This window comes from Anabrus simplex, chromosome 1 (genome assembly GCF_040414725.1).
Source record: "Anabrus simplex isolate iqAnaSimp1 chromosome 1, ASM4041472v1, whole genome shotgun sequence".
Taxonomy (NCBI): Eukaryota; Metazoa; Arthropoda; class Insecta; order Orthoptera; family Tettigoniidae; genus Anabrus; species Anabrus simplex.
Genome location: NC_090265.1, coordinates 797,591,506 through 797,613,350, shown reverse-complemented (window position 1 = coordinate 797,613,350; position 21,845 = coordinate 797,591,506). Strand labels below are relative to the sequence as shown.

At 36.9% G+C, this 21,845-nt stretch overlaps 1 protein-coding gene across 3 annotated transcripts in view; it reads left to right on the top strand.

Moving 5' to 3' along the window:
- The window catches only part of LOC136857544 (thyroid receptor-interacting protein 11), a 533,154-nt gene that overhangs the window by 443,140 nt on the left and 68,169 nt on the right, over window positions 1-21,845 (top strand). For all 3 annotated transcript variants that reach the window (XM_067136282.2, XM_067136281.2, XM_067136283.2), the window contains 2 exons: window positions 808-911; window positions 5,088-5,187. In XM_067136282.2, the coding sequence (XP_066992383.2) occupies window positions 808-911; window positions 5,088-5,187 (204 nt within the window). The remainder of the gene's footprint in view (window positions 1-807; window positions 912-5,087; window positions 5,188-21,845) is intronic.

The window sequence follows — 21,845 nt, the reverse complement described above, 5'->3', positions numbered from 1 at the left end:
AATTTTGTTTCAAGTGTATTTTAAAATCAGGATGTTCGAGTAGCACATCTGTCTCTTGGCCTGGGCCCATTGTGGCCCATTCAATTTAATTCTCAACAGAGGTTTTAAGGGGAACTACAACTTGGCAACAATCTCATCGTAACACTAATCAGAAGGGAATTTTTTTCTTTTTACTATTTGCTTTAAATCACAACAACACAGATGTTATAGTGATAATCAGAAGGGAAAAAGGAAGACATTGAACCATTCGAAGAATGAAAGTATTCACAGAAGAAAGAAAAGGGCCACAGAGGATATGAAAATTAAAGACTTCTTAGGCCTCACAAACCTGAGGAGTGCTGATGAAATAATTTAAGCGATACAGTTGAGGATGTCATGCTGTCTACATGACGCTCAAATTTGTTCTGGCCACCTGGTTGGGGGGATTGTTGTTTTCGTAGGCTTAGGCCCTTAAGGGTTATTATATGCCATGGAGTTGCTTTGAAAAATAACATAATTACCGGTATATATGTTTTAACATTGGAATTCTTTGCTTAGGTAACGCATTGGAAATTTTGCATATATTTTCTATTAAATAAGTGTGTGAATTTCATGATTATAGAGAGTAATTTAATTTAGATTTTGGAAGAAATATTTCTAATTTTAAAACAATTTCTACAAGTTGCCTAGAAGTTCTCTATTATGTATATTGATACTTCGATGTTTTTAGTGTCATTGGGACTGTCCTCATTGTTTTCTCTTTATATCGTCAGTCACTTCTACAATTTCATTACTATTTAATTGAGAACTTTGTCTTTAATATTGCAGGTAAAGACCTAGAGGTTGCAGAGGAACTTCGTAAGGTACACAATGTGTTGAATATGGAAAGACAGAAACAAGAACAACAATTGAAAGAAATAGCAGTCTTGAAGGTAATCAGACTACATTATAAATATGTGACACACAAGTTTTTTTCTGGTGATCTGAAGAATATAAAGGCAAAGTTATATCAGGACCACTATTAAAAGATACAGACTTGGTCCTGAACAATTAGTCACCATTTCCATGTCACTGGCAGTGACATCCCTAAAAACCACTTCAATCAATCACTACTGATCTGCATTTAGAGCAAGTGGCAGATTCCCTATCTGTTGTTTTCCTAGCCTTTTTGTAAATGATTGCAAAGAAATTGGAAATTTATTGAACATCTCCATTGGTAAGTTATTCCAATCCCTAACTCCCCTTCCTATAAATGAATATTTGCTCCAATTTGTCCTCTTGAATTCCAACTTTATCTTCAAATTGTGATATTTCCTACTTTTAAAGACACCAACATATCCGTCTACTAATGTAGTTCCATTCCATCTCTCCACTGGCAGCTCGAAACATACCACTTATTGCCAGAGACAATTGTCATTTTATATCCCGTATTGAAAATCGATTGAAAGGAGAATAATAAAATATTGTTTTTCACCTATTCCGTCCAACAACCAAGAAGAAAGAAGAGGAGCAGCTGGCAGTTAAAGCCTTTCTGCCGTATGTTGAGAAAATAACTGACAGAATAGGGAGGCTACTGGAGTCCCATGGGGTTAAAACCATATACAGGCCAACGAAGATAATCCAGGAACTACTTAGATCTGCCAAAAACAAGCGTCATCCTCTCTCCACAGCAGGTGTCTACAAGATACCATGCAGCTGCGGCCAGGTATACATAGGCACTACCAAACTCAACATCGCCGCACGATTGAAGGAGCATAACAGACCTAGCCGGCTGGGACAAGCAGGTAGATCATCAGTCGCTCAACACTCACTGCTAGCAGGCCATAACATACAGTACAGTACAGCAACACTGAAATACTGTCCACTGCTGTGTCTTATCACGCCCAGCTACAGAGGGAATTTGGTATTAAAAACTTCATTTTTTGTCCGTATTGACTGAAGATTTTACAATGCTTGGTAAAGCTAAAGGTTCCACCTATTCAATACATTATCATAATGATCTGTTTAGAACATCACATATTACATATGCCCACTTCCACCTGGCATATAAAAATAATATTCATAGTTTCGGCCTCAGCCATACAGTTATTTATCTTGAAAAAATACTACGAAGCAAGGTTCAAATACTAAAATAAGATTAAACATATCAGAAATCTGCTACTCCTTATATTAGTCAAACATAGACTGTTTTGTCAATAATTTCTAAGAAAGAAGAACTTGTATATATTATCAAACAGTATAAGTCGCATATCATGAGGAACCAAAAAACTGTGCTTTAATAATGGCAGATGTTTTGTAGAATCATTTATCAATTTTATATGAACTTCCTGTACATCAACTACACCAAATTATAGACTTTTTCAATCACCTAAAAAACAATTTTAGACGCACCAAATTATACTGTATTTTTAAAAAGACATGTTACTTGTATAATACAATGGGTCAATGTTATCTAGCCATTTTTAATGTTTTTCATGTAGAATAGGACTTGCTGTTAAAAAAACTGTGGTTTAAAATGGCAAATGCTTTGTAGAATCACTTATCAATTTCATATGAATTTCTTGTACATAAGCTACACCAAATCATAGACTTTTTCAATCATATACAAAATAATTTTAGATGCACCAAATAATACTGTATTTTTTCAAAAAAGATGTTATTTGTATAGTACAATGGGTCAATGTTATCTAGCTATTTTTAATGTTTTTCATGTAGAATAGGACTTGCTGTTAAAAGTATGCCAAGCATACATTCTATAGATACTGATTCTGTAGCATTTTTTTTACTTTTTTGAATGTTCCTTGCTATTAAACTTTCAATGGCTGATGATGGCATAGTGGATTGCCGAAACCGGTCCCAAAGATGTATTTTACAATAAGTTAAATAAATATGTGATGTTCTAAACAGATCATTATGATAATGTATTGAATAGGTGGAACCTTTAGCTTTACCATACAGAGGGAAGCCATTGAAATCCTGAAGCACACCAACAGCTTCAACCGTAAGGAGGAATCTGAACGCGTAAACAAAGCCTGGTTTCCGGTCCTGAAAGCTTTAAATTCATAGCCGCGGCAGACTGAAAAAAGCAATGGGTGATCGGTTGCCTGTCTTCACCAAGGCTGGTCGATGTACTTCGGGCTTCCTAATGCTTCAGCCATTGGCCAAAGAACAGCCAATCAGCGATCACCTCCCCAGCATGGCGGACTAATAGGCGAGCATCATACCGTAGCCTGCACTATCTAATGAGGTGGAATTACAACAGCAATTCATTCCACTGAGAGCTTCGCTGATATCGAAGTCAGTTGGAACCCTTGACAATGCCGAACACAGTCTTCAGTGAAACATCAGGACATTCACTCGCTCCTGGACCACGGCCTACAAGCCCGGAAAATGCTGACATGATCTCTTATAGGAACTTATAATGGAATTAACACAGAGAGAAGTGAGCATTGGAGGAGGGAGAAAAACAAACATGGACAAATGTCAAAACACAGATGGACAAGGACAATCTCCACATTTTCAAATAGGTTCTGTCCTCATCATTCCCAGTTCTTCTACATGCATTTCTTCTGATCCTCTGACCAGCTCATTTCTGCTTCTCGGCTTCATAAGGAGAAAGGGCTTCAACATTCGTTGAAGGGTAACCTTGTCTTGTCTCCAGTCTTGATGTGGGGAAGTGTGGAATTACAGGACAGTTGGATGGATAAACACAGGAATTTTTTGGTTCCATTCTCTTACTTGAAAACTCATTGTAGGGTACCTTGCAAACTGCAGAATGAAAATTTTGAATGCTACTGCTTTTCTCTTTGGGTCATTAATCATAACATTTTATTCTGTTTTCATATAATCTCCTCTTGACCGAGCTCGATAGCTGCAGTCGCTTAAGTGCGGCCAGTATCTATTATTCAGGAGATAGTAGGTTCGAACCCCACTGTTGGCAGCCCTGAAAATGGTTTTCCGTGGTTTCCCATTTTCACACCAGAAAAATGCTGGGGCTGTACCTTAATCAAGGCCATAGTCACTTCCTTCCAACTCCTAGGCCTTTTCTATCCCATTGTCGCGTCGCCATAAGACCTATCTGCGTCGGTGCGACGTAAAGCCACTAGCAAAGAAAAACAAAAAAAAAAAAACCAAAAAAAACAAACAATAACTCATATGTGTATCAGGTTTGGTTGAGAACTATATTGGAACATACACACGTACATCCATAATCTCGGTCATTTTGGATATTCTTTTTCACCCCTTCTAACCCCCGTACCGATTGGGAATTAACTTTGACTTAAATGGCATTGTGAGTGTCACAGTTCATCTCAGCTACTCCAAGGACTATGGATTCGCCACTAATATCAGTCCTTTTAAGATTTTTACATTTGACCATCTTCCCGTAGGGTAGCTAGGAGTTTCTTGTTGCTACAGTAATTTTTCAAGATAGTAAGTTATATGTGTATCAAGTTTGGTTGAGAGCTATACTGGAACGTATACATTCACCCATAATCTCTATCTTTTTCGACATTCTTTTTTCCACCTCTTGTGCCATTTATATAGAAGGAGAAGAAGAAGAAGAAGATTAGCTTTAAGAAACACATCATAATCTTCACATATTGTTGGTTAGGTAACCCGCTGATGAGACTTGTCTTGTGGTTTGCTTGCCTTTCCCTATTTTCTTTTTCACTGCTTCTCACCCCCTATGCCGAACTACCGATCGCATTCATACCACTTCCTACTCGGCAGTAATAGGAACAAATTGTGTAATATTGGCATTTATTAAGATTCACTGCAGCATAATATCCCAAAATGCATCATGATGTGCTATGTTCATTTTAGTTTTATTGCCAAACCCTTTCCTTATTTAAATGCAATAGAAACTTTCCAGTCTGTCAAACACACAGCAATTACAATATAAATTATAACACTATAAACATACCTGTGAAATACACACTAATATAACAAAGAAATTGAAAGTTTTTATTGCATTTAACTAAGTCGACACTGGAAAATATGGTTTCATTCTTTAACAAACTTTTGTTATTTGATTATTAAAACTATGTAAGAGTTTTTAGGAGTTTTTCTGTTCTGGACAATTCTGAAAGAAGTTTCTATTCCTGTAGGAACAGTTATTGGAAGCAAGAGGTGGCCTGACAGCTGCTAGTCGCCTTCATGAGGTACTGGATGAAAAAACAAAACGTATATCTGGTCTACAGGAGGAAGGTGCGTACATTACATCTAATTAAAATTATCTCATAAGTGTTGTTTTTGTGTATCTGTAATATAGTAATGGAGAAATTATCTACTTACACTTTATCTTTTTACTCTGTGTAATTATAGTCTTGCATGTTATTTTCAGTGGTTTAGCTATTTTATTTGTCATATTTTATTTGGATCATTAATCATGTCTTGTGTAACAATTTCATTATTTATAGTTTGTATTTTAGAGAATTTTATATTATTATATGGAGTAGTGAAAATATAGAATTACATTTTGTGCTACAGGTTATGAAGGTACAAAAGTGAACATCTTGTGTTGTAAGAAAAACACATTTTTGCTTGAGTTCATGTGAAGTACTAACATCAAATGTCATAGACTGTAAGCCGCAGTTGCCACATGCTCAACTGTTACGAATTGCTTCACTAAGTATTTTGATGTCTATTTGTCTGAATCCACTATTATCTTCCTCAGTCATTTTTATTTGTGGATGCACTGTTATTTAAAATCTGTGGGGCAATTCCATTCGCTGCATTTACAGATTGAATCTGTTTTTCTTATTTTTTAAAGAAAAGGAAATACAGATTGATCAGATATGCTTTACTGTACTCTAGCATGCGCAGTGTTCTTCCAACGGGTAAGCTCCCCATTGTTTGCTGCACACAGGAAGGGGATGGCACGGTATGCCATCACATTTTGTTCCTCAACCCTTCGCTTTTTTGTGTGTGCACACACTTCCCTGCTAGGTGACCTTTTTCCAGTGTCCAGTGTCATAGTTTTAATTCAGCTGTTCCCAAGTGCGTGTGTTGTTTTTTCTCTGTAATTAGTAATAAAGACTATTATGGCTCATGCATTTTCATTTGCACAGAATATCTTTATGCACGATTCATATGTGTTAACTCAGCTCGTGAAGTTGAAAGATTGTTTCAAGAAATATTTTTCGGTGTAGACGTTCCAAGTCTTAAAATAGTTTTATAATCTTTATAATAAATTTCAGGAAACTGGAAGTATCTGGCTTAAGAAACCAAAAATGTATCATAGGGTTCTAACTGAAGACAAATTAGATAACATTGGTCATCATCATCATCATCATCATCATCATCATCATCATCATCATCATCATCATCATCATCATCACAACAACTATCTTTTGCTGCTTTCTTTCACTTTATTATACGGAGGATATGTATTAGTGACAATCTTGTCAAATACTTCTGAGAAGGTATGTCTCTTCCATACCAACATCATGATATCGACAATGGAATACAAGCAGCATCACAATTCTGCCACTTAGTTTGTCACCTTGCATAGGTTGGTTATTTTCTCTTGGTCTCCAAGGTTACATGATGTAAATCTTACCTGGTACCACTCTTAACCTATGGACTTGAAGCAGCTACCATGGCAGTACCAGACAACTCCAAGCAGCTGAAATGAAGTTCCTACAATCTTGTCTACAGAAAACTAGAAAAGACAAAATACAGAAGAAGAAAGTTCACAGACAGCTTGGTTTGTGAAGGAGTTTGCTGGACACATTAGAACTAGGCAGACTGAAGTGGTATTGTCATATGAAGAGAGTGGTCTATAATAGGACCTCAAGAATATATTATGATCAGAATATCCCATGATCTGTAATCATCATAAAATGACAAAGCCATACTTAAAACAGTGCTGATGATTCACAGTACAATAATTTAATAAAAACACAATCTATATCAGCACAAATCACATCTGTTTGTTAGAATCGGTTTTCAGGAATATTGCCACTTATTTAAAGAAATAATTTGTTACTGATGATGGAATTTAATTTCTGAAAACCAATTCTAACAAAGAAATGTATTTTGTGCTGATATAAACTGTGTTTTTATTACATTATTGCGGAATGTCCCCAATCCTGGAGATATTTGGGAAAAGCAAATGTGGAGAGTCTTAGCCAATATAAATACAGGTTGGCAATAAAAGCTGGAACAGCAAATATGGTCAGATCAATCAAATTGGAAGAGGTACATTTAAACTCATATCTGGCTTGCTGGAGCAGAGAAATGATGATGATGATGTAGACGACAATGACAATGACATTGACGATGATGATAGCAGCTCTTGTGATAGTCCTTTAGTATAGAAAGAAATGTCCTTTTGTGGCTGTGTGGCATCTTTTGACGCATTATGTACCTAACTCTTGTCATTATAATCCTTAACCAAATGAAACTGCAGTTGTACTCTGACTATTTATGAACTACAGTATTTATGTCCTTCAGTTTATTAAAAATTGAATTACATGGCATGAATTGATGGAAAGGACTTTAGAGAAAAGGTAGAGCTTCTATTATGGATGTAAGAGCACATTGGTGAATCGTCAAGTGGATTCAAAGTACAGTAATTCAATCAGTGCCTTGCAGTTGTCTCCATAGCCAACACAAATCTTCATTAAAGAACTAAAAGCGTGTGTTTACGTCATAGTTGATATGGAATTGAGATAGATTCCAAGTCTTTTGCTTTAGATAATGAATAAATGGATGTTTTTGAAATTCAGAGATGCCTAGCATTTTTAATTGTACCTACTCATGCCAGATTACATGTGGCACCTACAGCTATCTATATATATAAAATAAGAGTTTTGTCTGTACATTGCTCACAATTTGAAAATAATGGTATTTCTTTATCGGTCATGTCCAATGTAACAAGGAAATGCACTTTTTACTTTTCCGTAATTTCTGTCTGTCTGTCTGTATACGTATCACGAGAAAACGGCTGAAGAGAATTTAATGAAAATCGGTATGTAAAGTAGGGGTATGAACCACTACAATCTAGGCTATAAATAATTTTATTAACGCTGAGTGAAATGGTAGTTTAGGGGAAGGCCTAAAATTTAATTCTCAAATATTTATATTAATAGTGGTCCTATCGATAAATAATACATAACTAAAGTTATATAGAATTAAATTTCCCATCATTTATGTCTTACACATTTTTACTGTACCGGCTATGATAACACAGATATTCATGAATTTGTATTTTTGTTGCCAAGTCCATATCAACGCCGAGCCACGAGAAAATGGGTTAACAGAATGTAATGAAAATCGGTATATAGCGTCGGGGAATAAGAAACTACAGTCTAGGCTATAAACACCCTGGATAAAATTGTAGTTTAGGGGAAGGTGCCTAATATTTAATTTTTAAATAGCTATGTAATTGGTCCTATCGAAAATACTACATAACAAAAGTTATAGAGAATACAATTTCCTATCATTTGTGTTTTATTCGGTTTTACTGTACTGACTATGATAAGGGTAATATTTCAGAGTCTGAAGAAAACTAAATATGAAGGCCTACAATATCGAAAGCGCATAACATTGAGCAACAATAACATTACATTGACCATTGTTTGTTGTGATGTTCTTTGGCTCTTATACTTCTACTCAACTCCGATAGATGGGATTACTGCTGTGTACCATGTATAACAGTCTAACTGAATATTGGCAGGAAATGACTGGGGAATTGGAAAACTTTCTTCTTTAGCATGCCATTTCTCTGGTGCATACATTTTCTGATACTGCGGGTACGTAACATACTGGTTCATCATAGTATTCCAGCTATTCGATCCCTACTCTGACGTGCTGTTTTAAATGAACAGTGTGTCCACTTAAGGCAGAGGCTCAAGTAGTAGTAGTAGTAGTAGTAGTAGTAGTAGTAGTAGTAGTAGTAGTAGTACATAGGCCTATTCCAAATAATAGCACCACAATTCACTAAATAACTCAAAATTTAACCCGGAAAAAGCCGTTTCTTAAGAAAAGCTGCTTCTTCTTCTTCTTCTGCTTCACTTTTATTAAATTCTCAAATATTTATATTATTAGTGATCCTATTGATAAATAATACATAACTAAATTTCCCATCATTTACGTCTTAACCTTTTTTACTGTACCGGGTGTGATAACACAGATATTAATGAATTTGTATTTTTGTTGCTAATTCCATATCAACGCTGAGCCATTCCAAATTAACAGTGAAGAGGGGGTTTCTGCTCTGGCTTGGAGGAAAAATTTTCCTCCAAGTCAGATAGAACCGCTGCCAGTGCATCGAATTGAGATTTTCCGACTCATCGGGTACTCCTAGGAAACAGATTAGTGAAGACATAGTTTTTGCCCTGGGACTCTCCACTATTCGACTCCCCCCGCCGAAAAAAGACGAAGATTGTTCACGGATCACGGCTGTCTGCGGCTTGGTCAGTCCAGCTCTGGAACTTTGGACTGTCAGTTCGGCAGCGTTTGTTAAAAGTGAGAAAATTTGTGGTTTTTCATTTGATCGACTATTTAATATGAAAGCATTGCTTTTAATCGCGCCATTCCTACTGACATCATTGTAATGACCTATGTTTATTTCAGTTGGGAAAACTACTGAGACAGTCTTTTTGAGGATGTAAAAAGGCAGGTGGAGTGTGAGTTTCTGACATTATAATGAAAACTCCCCAACCTGATTGTGACTGATGGTAGGAAAGCAGGACTACCTATACAATGAAAATGCCCTAACCTAGTTTTCATATGAGAAAAGACGTTTGGTGAATTCCCCATCGCATTTCTAGGTAACGTTAAGAGCTGTACAATTTAATACAGTCTTGCTCACAACGCGTACACTACCTAACCTAAAATTTTGTATACAAGGTAGAATTCCGTTGCGAAGCACGGGTACATAAGCTAGTCTGCTATAAATTGCTGTGGACGAAAAATGAAAACAGAATTAATATTTCATTTCATTTATTCTTCTTCTTGCGTTCCGGCCTTCTAAGGACCACGTTACAATTTCAATTCTTCCTCCTTAGTTGTTCTTTCCTTTTCTTCCAGTATTCTTTCATTGTTTCACTGTGCTTCTTTTTCTTGTCTTCAGTCCACTTTGTGCCTGTTTTCTTTTCCTTCCTCCCTTGGAATCCTTCCATTTGTAAGAATTTCTTCCTAAAAATCTTTCTTTCCAATAATTATTCTTCTCATATATGTTCCTTTCCAAGTCTTTCTTGATTTCGTGAATCCAGATGGAGGTTGATTTCTTTTCCCAAAAGTACTTGAAGATTCGTTTAGTTAGTCTATTTTCATCCATTCTGTAAATGTGTCCAAGAAATAGCAGTCTCCTTTTTCTTATTGTTTCTGAAATTTCTGGTAAATTTCATTTTTACTTCTTAATTTCCAAAACTCTGCAATTCTTAGAGGACCGAATGTTTTCCTTATAATTCTTCTTTCTAATATTTCTAATTTATCAAGCTTGTAGTTCAGTGCTAGACATTCGTTGGCATACAGGCATTCTGGTTTCACTACTGTGTTGTCGTGCTTTATTTTAAGTTTTGTTGATAAGCACTTTTTGTTGTAAGTATTCTTAGTTATACCATAAGCTCTTTCCATCTTTTGTATCCTCTCCTCTATAGCAGATTTTTCTAAACCATTTTCTTGAATTGTCTCACTCAAATATCTGAATTTCTTTACCTATTCTATTTGACCAATATCTATTACTAAAAACTTTGGGGCACTTTTTATATTCTTCAAAAATTTTGTTTTCTCGGCAGAGATTCTCAAGCCTGTCATGTAGGCTGTCTTTTTAAGGAGATCGACTTGCATTGCTGCACCTGTAAGGCTTTCTGTAAGTATGGCAAAGTCATCTGCAAATGCTAGGCAATTTATTGCAACACCTTTGTTCTTTTTCCCCAGCACAAGTGGCAATATTTTGGATTCTTTCAGTTTTTCATTCCTAATTCTTACAATTTTCTCCATGACACAGTTGAAAAGGAGTGGGAATAAACCATTGCCCTGCCTGACACCTGTATTTATTTTGAAAGGTCGAGATATTTCACCCATAAATTTTACTTTCGAGATAGTGTCTGTAAGGGTTTCACGAATTAGGTTTGCCAATTTAGTTTTAACTCCAAATTCACGGATTACTTTATCTAGGGTTTCCCTATCAACAGAGTCAAAAGCTTTTTTAAAGTCAATAAATGTTACAACTATGTCTTTAGAGTTTATTAATCTGTGTCGAATTATAGATTTCAGGTTGAAAATCTGTTCGGAGCAAGATCTTCCCTCTCTAAATCCACCTTGGTATTCACCCAATTGACTGTCAAGTGTCGATGTTACTCTGTTTAGTAGTATTGTTGAAAATATCTTGTAAGCAACTGGCAAGAGAGATATATCTCTTTAGTTGTTGACATCTTGCTTGTTACCCTTCTTGTGTAATGGGTAGGGACCTGAAAAAATCGTATTTGCGATAAATGCAAATTTTCGAATCTTGTACTGAATCCAAGCCCACGGTAATTCTAATGTGGAATAAAATCATTTTTACGCATAAATAGAAGTGCGACAAAATGCAAATTGTGACCCAAAATGCGAAATTAATATGAATATGCGATTCTGGTGCGAATTCTGCAAAAATGTGCTATTTTACTGGTGAAAACCACATATTTAGGCAAAATTGTCAGAAATACTCAAAATATGATGCATAAATATTTCGACCGTTCCGATCGATGAAGAAAAGTAGCCGATCGATTGCTGCTTGCTGACTTTAATTGATATTTACAATGGGAATAGCAAGGAGAATAAGATCTGTATCGATTATTATTGAAATGTAAATCGAGTGTCACGGAAATAACGTGATAAGCACAGCGATTTTTTCCTGTTGTTCAAAATTGAAACTAGTGAAGAGTAGAAAGTCGAGCGAATGAGCGATCGTTTAGGTTATGGGGCGCACGACAAAACCTGCGCACGAAAGGGCTCAGCAATATTCAAAGGATGGTTTGTATGCCACAGATTCAGCGACAGTGTTTTGCAAGTATTGTAATCCGAGTTGGGTGAAAAAAAAAAAAGATAGCATTGTGAAACATGTTAAATCTAAAAAACACGTGGGTAAGCGACGCGATAACGAAAGTTCAACCCCTGCTGTTAGTACGTCTTAAAGAAAGCAATCTTCTGTGCTTACACACTTAGATAGTTGTAAAGGACGAAAAATTTCCAGAGATAACTTCTCGAAACGCGCAGTTGAAGTATTTGTGAAAGCAAATATACCTCTGGAAAAGCTGGAAAGCAAAGAGCAATCGTCGGATATTCGGCACTCTTTTTGGATGTTGATCTGGTCTCAAACTGGGTCCGGCATGTTCTCTTGGAAGTAATCCCTTGGGGTTTCCAACTTCACTATGAGCCTGGATTACTGAGTTTTCAAAAGAAGCGCTGCCATGTGTGAGAACGCTACGTGAAGTATATTTTCCGAGTTAATTTTGATTTCATTGATCGGGTACGGTTTAGGTATTGCGACATCGAAGGATACCGAATTTGAGTGTGATTTCTATATTGAACTATCTTACCTGTACCCAACTGATCCAGTAATTTTAAATTATTTTGTTATAATTTGAGGTCTTTCTTCCTTTCTAGAAGTTGCATTTGATCACCAGAAAAGAACAGCAGAGGCTCAAAATACTCTGTGATGAAACTACAAATAGAATGGGCCGTTGTGTTTTTATCATCATATTTCAAGTCCCAGCCAGATCGAAAAGAGAGCTGCACGATGTTTCTGTGAACTATCTTGATGCAGGAAATGCTACAAACTGCTCGCGTGCTGTTTTAGAAGCTCTGTGCAGTTAAAATGTTTGTTAGTGACAGTGCCCCGTACAAGACCCGGTGTTATGAAACATTAAGTGTGGTCATAGGGGATCATTTAATGCATGTACAGTGCTGGGCACATAAGATCAGCTTGGTTGGCAATAGTTGGTTCGCAGTGATTACCGATTTAAATCATGTGGATGCGATGGTAAAGTCTGCATTTTTGGACACAAGAAAGCGAAAATATGACTATTTACAATTCTTAACATCAAGGTATGGTGCTTCAAAGGAAGCAAAGCTTTTTCCTGCACCTGTCATAACCCGATGGAATAGCTGGTTTCAGGCTGTCTTCTATTCGAGTGCTTACTTTACTGATGTTGTTACATTTTTCAAGATGTCTGACATGAAAGACATCAGCAACTGTGGTATTAAGTACCTGATTGATCTGAGTGACGGAGAAGTGAATAGGCTTCACTCCCACATGGTTTTAGTCACAGATCATGCAGCTGGATTGGTTGACCTCCTTACTGAACTTGAAGGGTGTCTATATCCTACCTCTCATCTCCTTTACCCCAAACTGCATAACCTTGACGCTAGTTTTACCTTCATTTGTGAGGGGAATTTTCTTTTCGGCAACTAATGGTATTCCTCTACAGTAGGCTGAATGTAGAGACACGTTTGTCAAAGCTGCTTATTCTCCACAGTGTAAGCTAGCCACATTGAAAGCTAAAGACCCCAACCATAAGCATTTTGTGTCAATTTCTCAAGCTTTGTGTCCAAAAAATATAATTTTGAATAACACTGATAAATTAGATAAGCTTGAGAAATTGTTTGGAGTAACAGATCTCTCACGAAACGATATCTGGTCTGGTTACTGTTCTCTGAAACATGCAGTTCAAACCCAGATGAAGGAAAGTGAAAAATGTGATGTCATGCTTGCTTTAACTGCAGTTCAGACAGAGTTCAGCATATTGACTAAATACTGTCTTGAGTTGTTGTGGACACCAATGAACAATGTGGACGGTGAGCGCGTCTTGTCTCATTACAACAGACTGGTTACAGACAGACGGTGCAATTTGAAAAAAAAGCAATGCCGAAGTACTAACAATGCTTTCGTTTGAACAATGATTTTGTATTATGTGTGAACCAAGTACAATAATTGCACTTCATAAACTTGGAATCGTTAAAATTAATAATACCATGCGATTATCTTAACTTTGTAAATAGATCCTAATTTTGGAAAAAATAGATGCTAATTTTGAAACAAATAGATGCTAATTTTTAAGGTGCCTAGTAATGGGTGCATTAGAGCCCCTTTCCAATCTTCTGGGATCTTTTCTGTTTCCCAAATTTCTTCAAAGATTATTTGTAGATAATTTTTGGTTCAGCCCATATTATTATTATTATTATTATTATTATTATTATTATTATTATTATTATTATTATTATTATTATTATTATTATTATTATTATTATTATTAAAGTAATACGACCAGAGGCTTTATATGCTGCAGAATCCCTTACTCTGAACAGGAAAGGTCTGATCGGGAAATTAGAAATAAAAGAAAGGCAGATATTAAGGAAAATCCTTGGGGCAATCAAAGACAATGGCGAATTTAGAAGGCGACATAATCATGAACTCTACACACATGTAGAAAAGGTCACAGACAGCATTCACAGGAGGAGAATTGTTTTCTATAGCCACATTGCCTGCATGAATCCTACAAGGCTGAGCAATAGGATCTTTAATTATTTTCTCAAGAAAAAACCAAGGAGATGTGAAGCAAACATGATTTCCAACTCGGATAAGAGCCGTCACCACAGTTGTGTGATTACGGAAAAAGTGAGCCCATTTGTGCTTGTATTCCATTCAGAAGTTAGAAATGTATTTCGTATTGAGTGGTACAGTGAAGTTTTTTTGCATGATACGGTAGCCTATATCTGGATTAGGAACATAATCATGTGAAATTGACTAGCATGGTGCATATTTGTCCTGTGATAGCCTAGGTATTGCACCACTCCCGCGTCCAGGTGGGGATACACGAGTTCCAGACTAGCTCTTAATAACAATTCCATCTGCCAAATATTGCTGGGTTGTGAGTTCCGCGTGAGAAAGAACACCGATGGCCTACGGTAAATCCCAACCTACGTAGATGAACGTCTTCAACACGCTATCAGTCGGATACCGTACTTGTATGATACCGGAATTTATCGTAAAAATCAGATTATCATGGCTTGTCAAGAATTCCGTACATGTCATCATCATAATCGCAATCAGAATTAGTCATTATAAGCTTATATCTAATACTTATTCTAAATAGACATTGAAAGAATTTAATGTTTTCACTACTCAGCTTTTATTAATAAATTGGTCTAAGTATGATTTGAGAAAAAAATAGAATATCTTGAAAAATTCTTTATACACTGTGGCTGGTTCCCTACGCAATCAGCATCTCTAAGTGACGTAATTATATTGCATTGGAGAAAACAGGTTTAGAAAAAAACCTCTAACATAGAAAAGAAATGAAATCAGGCCTCATTTATCTATGTCTTAATCCTGGCCTGTCGAAAAATTGTATCATAATTAAGTAGTATCCAAGGAAATGAAATGAAAAGGAAAATAAATAAATTATATAATCAAGTAAAATTATTCAACATAAATATAATAATTGGATGCATCCAAAAGATTTAAGTAAAATAAGCTATACTCCCTACTATATACAATGTTCAAATTGAGTTTCAATTGAAAATGTGAAAAACGCAAAGAAATGGCCAATGATTAATCAATCAATTAATTAATTAATTAAGATCTGGAATCTTTCCATATTAAACTGGATTGCTCCTTAAAATTACCAAAATTCAATCGTCTGAACCTAAATTCACATGCAATAAAAGAAATGCATATCACTCGGCTGAACACTTCACATCAATGTCCACGCACAGTAGAAAAATCGTGTGAGAAAATTGATGTCTGTCCATTAGGGATTTTCTCTAGTTGAGGTTTCAAATTTTTGTGTTTCATATTTCATTTCAACTGACCTCCATATAAGCAAATCTAAGTCCACTTTAAGTCGTAAGTAATCTCAAATTAATTCCATCGTAAGGCTTATGTGGCTAAATCATTCAATTATTATTTAAATTCATGGTTGAAATTCAATTAAAGTGCGTATATGACTTAATATAGCATTACCAAGTGTATTTAATTAACCCTCCAACGAATAATACCATAGGTGGAAAAATTGACACATAGGAAGACTCTATCTTCATCTAAAATCCACATATGAAAGACTAAGTTACCAGTGATGTGTTAAGTTGCTCCCATAAAATCACAAGTTAAATTGCCGTATGTGAGAATGCATGAAAACAATCGTAGATATGTCAGTGAAGGCCTAAATATTGATGTAGGTGGCCTCTCGGCTCTTCTGATGATCCTACTCACTCAATTAATTCTATACTGATGGCATTGAGATCGTATCCTAATCTGTATTATATATATATATATTAGGGAATAAAATAGCAATTGAAAACAGTATGTTTCAATACCTACACCTTAGCATGTGCAACCTACACATACTACCATCTCTCGAAGAATTCTATGACCAACTTACTAAGTAACAATAACTATCACCATCAAAATATACTATCAACTCATATGCTTATTACATTCACCATTTAACACTTCAATTATCGCGTAGCATTCATAATCAAAGCACTCGTTTCATCAAAATGTGCAACATATATGCCATAACCTACACATATATAAATCATTATCATTACTGTCATAGTATCAAAGAACAGCACATCGTAACCTTAAAACTGTGCCACTATATTTTATTGTAACATTCCCTAAATACGATCTTTACGCATATTATATTGTTAGAGCCATCACGCATATAAATATTAGCTTCCTCTTAATACTCTAACATTTCACTGACAACGAATTAAGAAAAATATCAATCACTTCTCCAATACCATATTGACAAACTTACGAACGGCATTCACTGGTATTTTACACCTATGTTTGGGATTTATGGTAACTTCAGATGAATACCTATTTCCTTGTAAGTACACTCGTATATTAACTACGCACACACAATGTCATAATGCACATTATATATTAACCAAAAGAATAAAGGTTTCTACTTACGACACGACTCAAATGGGGACTTAACTTTGCTTATTGGGTAGTGATTTCCATCTCGCTGTTAATCGTCATGGGCTGGTAAGCCTCGCCCCATGGTTCGGCTTAGGTAATCGGGTCCATCTCGTCTTCACAGCTGGTTACCGCCCTCCTGGGTCATCAATCTCGTGAAGCGCCACCATAGTCAGAGTAGTCTCTGCCTCAGCTTCTTAGAACATCATAGTGGTCTTCACTGCGTCAAGGACAGAATAACACAAGGCATTAGTTGATTTATACATGCTGTAATCTGCTTAGTAGTGCTAATGCGAAAAATATATTTGTAATTTGGTCCGTCTAATTTGCTTATAACAGCTCTAAATATCGTCTTATTTCAACTGCTTTGCTCGCCGAAACGGTGTGAATTTTACGTGCTTTTAGAATTGCACTCTATTTTCCGTTTAATTCAGCTCTCTTGACGTTGTGCAGTATTGGGCAAATACAGTGTTCCGAGCCCAACCGTGACGTAGTACAGATCCAACTTGACGTTTCCTAACAGCTGGTCTATAATCTCATGTATATGTGTCAACCACAGCTGATGTTAAGCGGGTTATCGTAGATTTGATCTTTTCTCCAATAATTGATTAAAGAATCTGATAAGTACTGGTTTCTTTACTCGACTCCGTCCTTTCTTCGATGCAGTGCTGAATTGAGATTTGTTCTAATGGAAGATTTTTTTTTCAATAATCGGTTTAAATAATCCGCTCTCGTCATTCTTTCGCACCGCCTTCTAAAAGTGGTTCTTTCCGTGATTGCCGGTTGAATTTATTGTCTCTTCAGCTTGTACCGCTGCTAATTGCTTTATTTTAGTTCTTTAATGGCTGGAGCGCCATTTTTGTTCCTAATACTGCAACTATAGAACGGTGAAATGGCACAGTATGGATACGGAAAAAGTGCAAGAAGTTGGCATAACACAGGTGGATATCCAGAAACGTATTCCGCTCAAGAAGAAACTCCAAGAGCATAGTGGTTTCCAAGAAAAGCTGAAACTAAAAACTGGCAAAGCATGAACTGAAGCGAGGAAGGAGCAGCATAGGATTCAAATGCTGGAATACTATATCATCTGATGGCCAAGCAGGCATCAATTTTTGGTAATGAGACAAAGTCTCTCATAGTGCATTGGCACTGCCGGTGGCTTCAAGACGCCTACGCAGTGGCCTCCACGGTATGCACTAGCCAGCGTCTTGGTAGGTGTGCTAGGTACCAACTGATGAGCCCAACCTAGCACACGGGGGCAAAACGCTGGCAACCAGGAATGAGTTAGCTGGAAAATTTATAATGTCCAAAAACGGACCATTTATATTGGTATTATAAATTTACTCATTCGGGACAAATATTTCATATTCCCCATGGGAATCAACATCTATATCATAAGTGGTATGTTCCGAGCTGTCAGTGGAGAGATGACGTGGAATGACATTAGTAGACGAATAAGTTTGAGTGGCGTCTTTAAAAGTAGGAAAGATCACAATATGAAGATAAAGTTGGAATTCAAGAGGACAAATTGGGGCAAATATTCATTTATAGGAAGGGGGGTTAGGGATTGGAATAACTTAACCAAGGGAGATGTTCAATAAATTTCCAATTTCTTTGAAATCATTTAAGGAAAAGCTAGGAAAACAACAGATAGGGAATCTGCCACGTGGGTGACTGCCCTAAATGCAGATCAGTATTGATTGATGGATTTATTCTGTGATAGCCTAGGTATGGATATGGAAAAAGTAAAATTCCTTTCTAATAAAGAAGAGATTTAAAATCTTTCATAAAGTGGACTGGCATCCGCATCTTTAAGCGCGCAGAGGTCGTGAATGTTAAACTCATACTGTCGAGTTTCGACTTGATCGATTCGACTTGGTCGAAGTTTTTCAGAATGGCAGCCAAAGTCATTGTCGCAGTCGCACATGGCCGAGTATAACCTCCAATTCATTGTCTAAGATGTAACCAGAAAATAATGTTTTATAACCCACTGCTCCAAACAAAAGGCTTCTACTAACATTTGCTTTAGAAAGAGTGTGATCTGCAATAACACTTTGATATTTTTATTGGCCCCCGTGCATACTTTTTCACACCGTTCAGTGCACTTGTTATTTTATAAGCCCCAGCAGAAAAGGTTTTCATATTTGTTCTCTCATGTTTTTCACGCCTTTTAATACTTTCCTCTCATCTTGAGAAATGGTAGATATAGATTTCAGTGTACGTGCAGTTACACAACGTAAAATGCCTTGTTGTCAGGAAAAGTTGTATCTAGTGTTTCCATATCCCTGTTCAGTAGTACGTTTTCTCGCCTAACACGCTAATTTGTGTTGTCCCCTGCAGAAAGGTCTTAACGAGGTTTTAATGTAATGGGAAACGCACAGGAACAGAACATACCACCATACCACTTGAAATTCTTTCTTACACGAAATATTCAAAGCGCCCTCGGTTTGCATGGATATGTGCTTTAACCCACCATCATACTGAATCCCGGATGCGCTGACGTAACCCTGCTACGGTGTATCATTGCTAATGGAGGAAAGGGTTTCATGTGGTATCAGTGTTCTCCCCAGAAATTTTCATCAGGCGGGTGGCGAGGAATACTGCGTAAAAGATGAATAAGGATAAAATTTCAATTTATTCCCCTCAGGGCATTAACGACGATGACAATAATAATAATAATAATAATAATTATATGGCCTTAGCTACCGTGTGCAAACATTTTAATTTGATGCCATCTGGCTGCTTGCTCCTCAATTTCTTTGTTCCGCTTTGCTAGATGGTCTACTAGATGGCAGAGTGAACCAAATCTCTCTTGGGCATCTAAGCCTGAGTTTTATAGTGAATTTTGTCGGGTAAACACCAAATATGTCTCCAGAGATATTTTACATGCTGACATCGTATGACATGGAGTGTCGCCCTTCAAAAATCCGACTACCTCTCCTGGGTTTGAACCCACTATTTCTACCACTGGTGCACAGAGGGCACTAACAGTAATATCAGACAGATAAACAATTTTAGTGTCATTATCACGAATAGGATGTTCTACTGCTTGTTCTTAATCAAACACCAGGGCTTAACATATGGGTTTGTGACTTCATGAGGAATCGAGTGCTCTCATGTGATTCCACGCTAATCCAGACACCGCTCGCACATGGCACTACATTCTCAGTTCAATACGGACAAAAATGAAGTTCTTAGGTTTAAATACACTACATTATAGTTAAGCTAAACATTTAAACGCTGATGTAATTGATGCAATTATGCTAACAGTAATGAAGATTTATCATTTAAGTAAACAGTTTTACAAGTATTTACATTTTAATTTGGTGCATGCAATGATTCAAATATGTATTAATATTACGTAACTAGCATGCATCTAGGTTATGTTAGCCGGGCAGTCTGTAAAAACGACAGGGCCCACTAAAATGGTTCTAGGGAGAACACTGGGTATGCTGGTGCATTCCGTTCCTGTGTGTTTCCCATCATTGAAGTACTATGTAGACTTGTTTGTAGAAAATGAGTTCTCACATGGAAACAAAGTATTTACAGACCGATGTCCACATAACGTATTTTCTTCTTCTATGTGTGAAGAATGTGTCCTGAAAGTTTGGCCATAGCTTTTTAATACACTCTGTATTATGCATGTGGAGATAAAATTTATTCAGTTTTCTATAAGAATAACTGAAATATGGTCTTTGAAAGTTATGAAAAACTAGTACTGTCTTCGAAAGTCGAAATTACTATCTATGAGGGTGAATCAAAAAGTAAGTTACACTTTCATGTTATGGCCATTTATGAAACCACCTACAGATAGGCAACACGGCTATGACAACATACAATGTAAGTTCACTTTTCCACATAGTCCCCAAGAGACTGTATATATTTCTTGAATAGGTCAACCAACTTTTTGATTCCAGATGCGTAGAAATCACCTCCAGCGCTATGTAACCACCTGAACCACCTGGAGACAGCTGCTTTCACCTCCTCATCATTTCAGAATCGTCGTCCACCGAGATCCTTTTCCAGCTTACCGAACACATGATAATCGCATGGCGCTAAGTCTGCACTATATGGAGAATGTTACCATACCTCCCACTTGAATCGTTGCAGCAGTTTGGACGTTTGGCAGGCCGAGTGAGGTGTCGTGTTATCGTGCAACAAAATCACACTGGCGTTCAATTTTCCCTGCCGCTTTTCTTTAATTGCCTTACGCAAATGGTTCAACGTTTGACAATACGAGGCCGGGTTAATTGTCATGCCTTTCGGCATAAATTCCACGTGCACCACACCATCCGTGTCAAAGAACAGTGTCACCATTATCTTTCCTGCTGAACGTTGGACCTTGGCCTTCTTTCGTGGTGGTGATGTAGTGTGCACCCTTTCCATTGGTGTTCTCTTTGTTTTTGGGGTGAAGTGGTGGATCCATGTTTCATCTCCTGTGATGATTCGCTGCAGAAACTCGTTGCTCTTCACAGAATACTGTTGCAAAAATGCCATTAGCAATTGGAAGCATTGTCCCTTGTAAACATTGGTGAGCAGACGTGGGACCCATCTTGGACTTATTTTAGTTTACTAAATCCAATGTGCTGGTGAACAATGGAGAACACACTGCCATACGAAATGTTCAGCATGCTGGCAATTTCCTGCAGTGTTATGTGCCGATTCTCTTTAATGATCCCATCACACGGTCGACATTTGCAATGGTTCTGGTCGTTGTGGGCCTGCCTTAACGATATTCATCCGTAAGATTCGTGCGTCAGGCGTCAAATTGCTTACACCACTTTACGGTACCTGGGTAAGAAGTTGCATGCTCTCCATATACAGCAGTGATTTCACGATGAATGCCCGTGCAATGGAGCCGTTTAGCCCATAGAAATCTGATCATTGCATGCCTCTCAAATTTAAAGTGAACATCAGTTGATGCGCCATTGAACTCAGCCTGCTC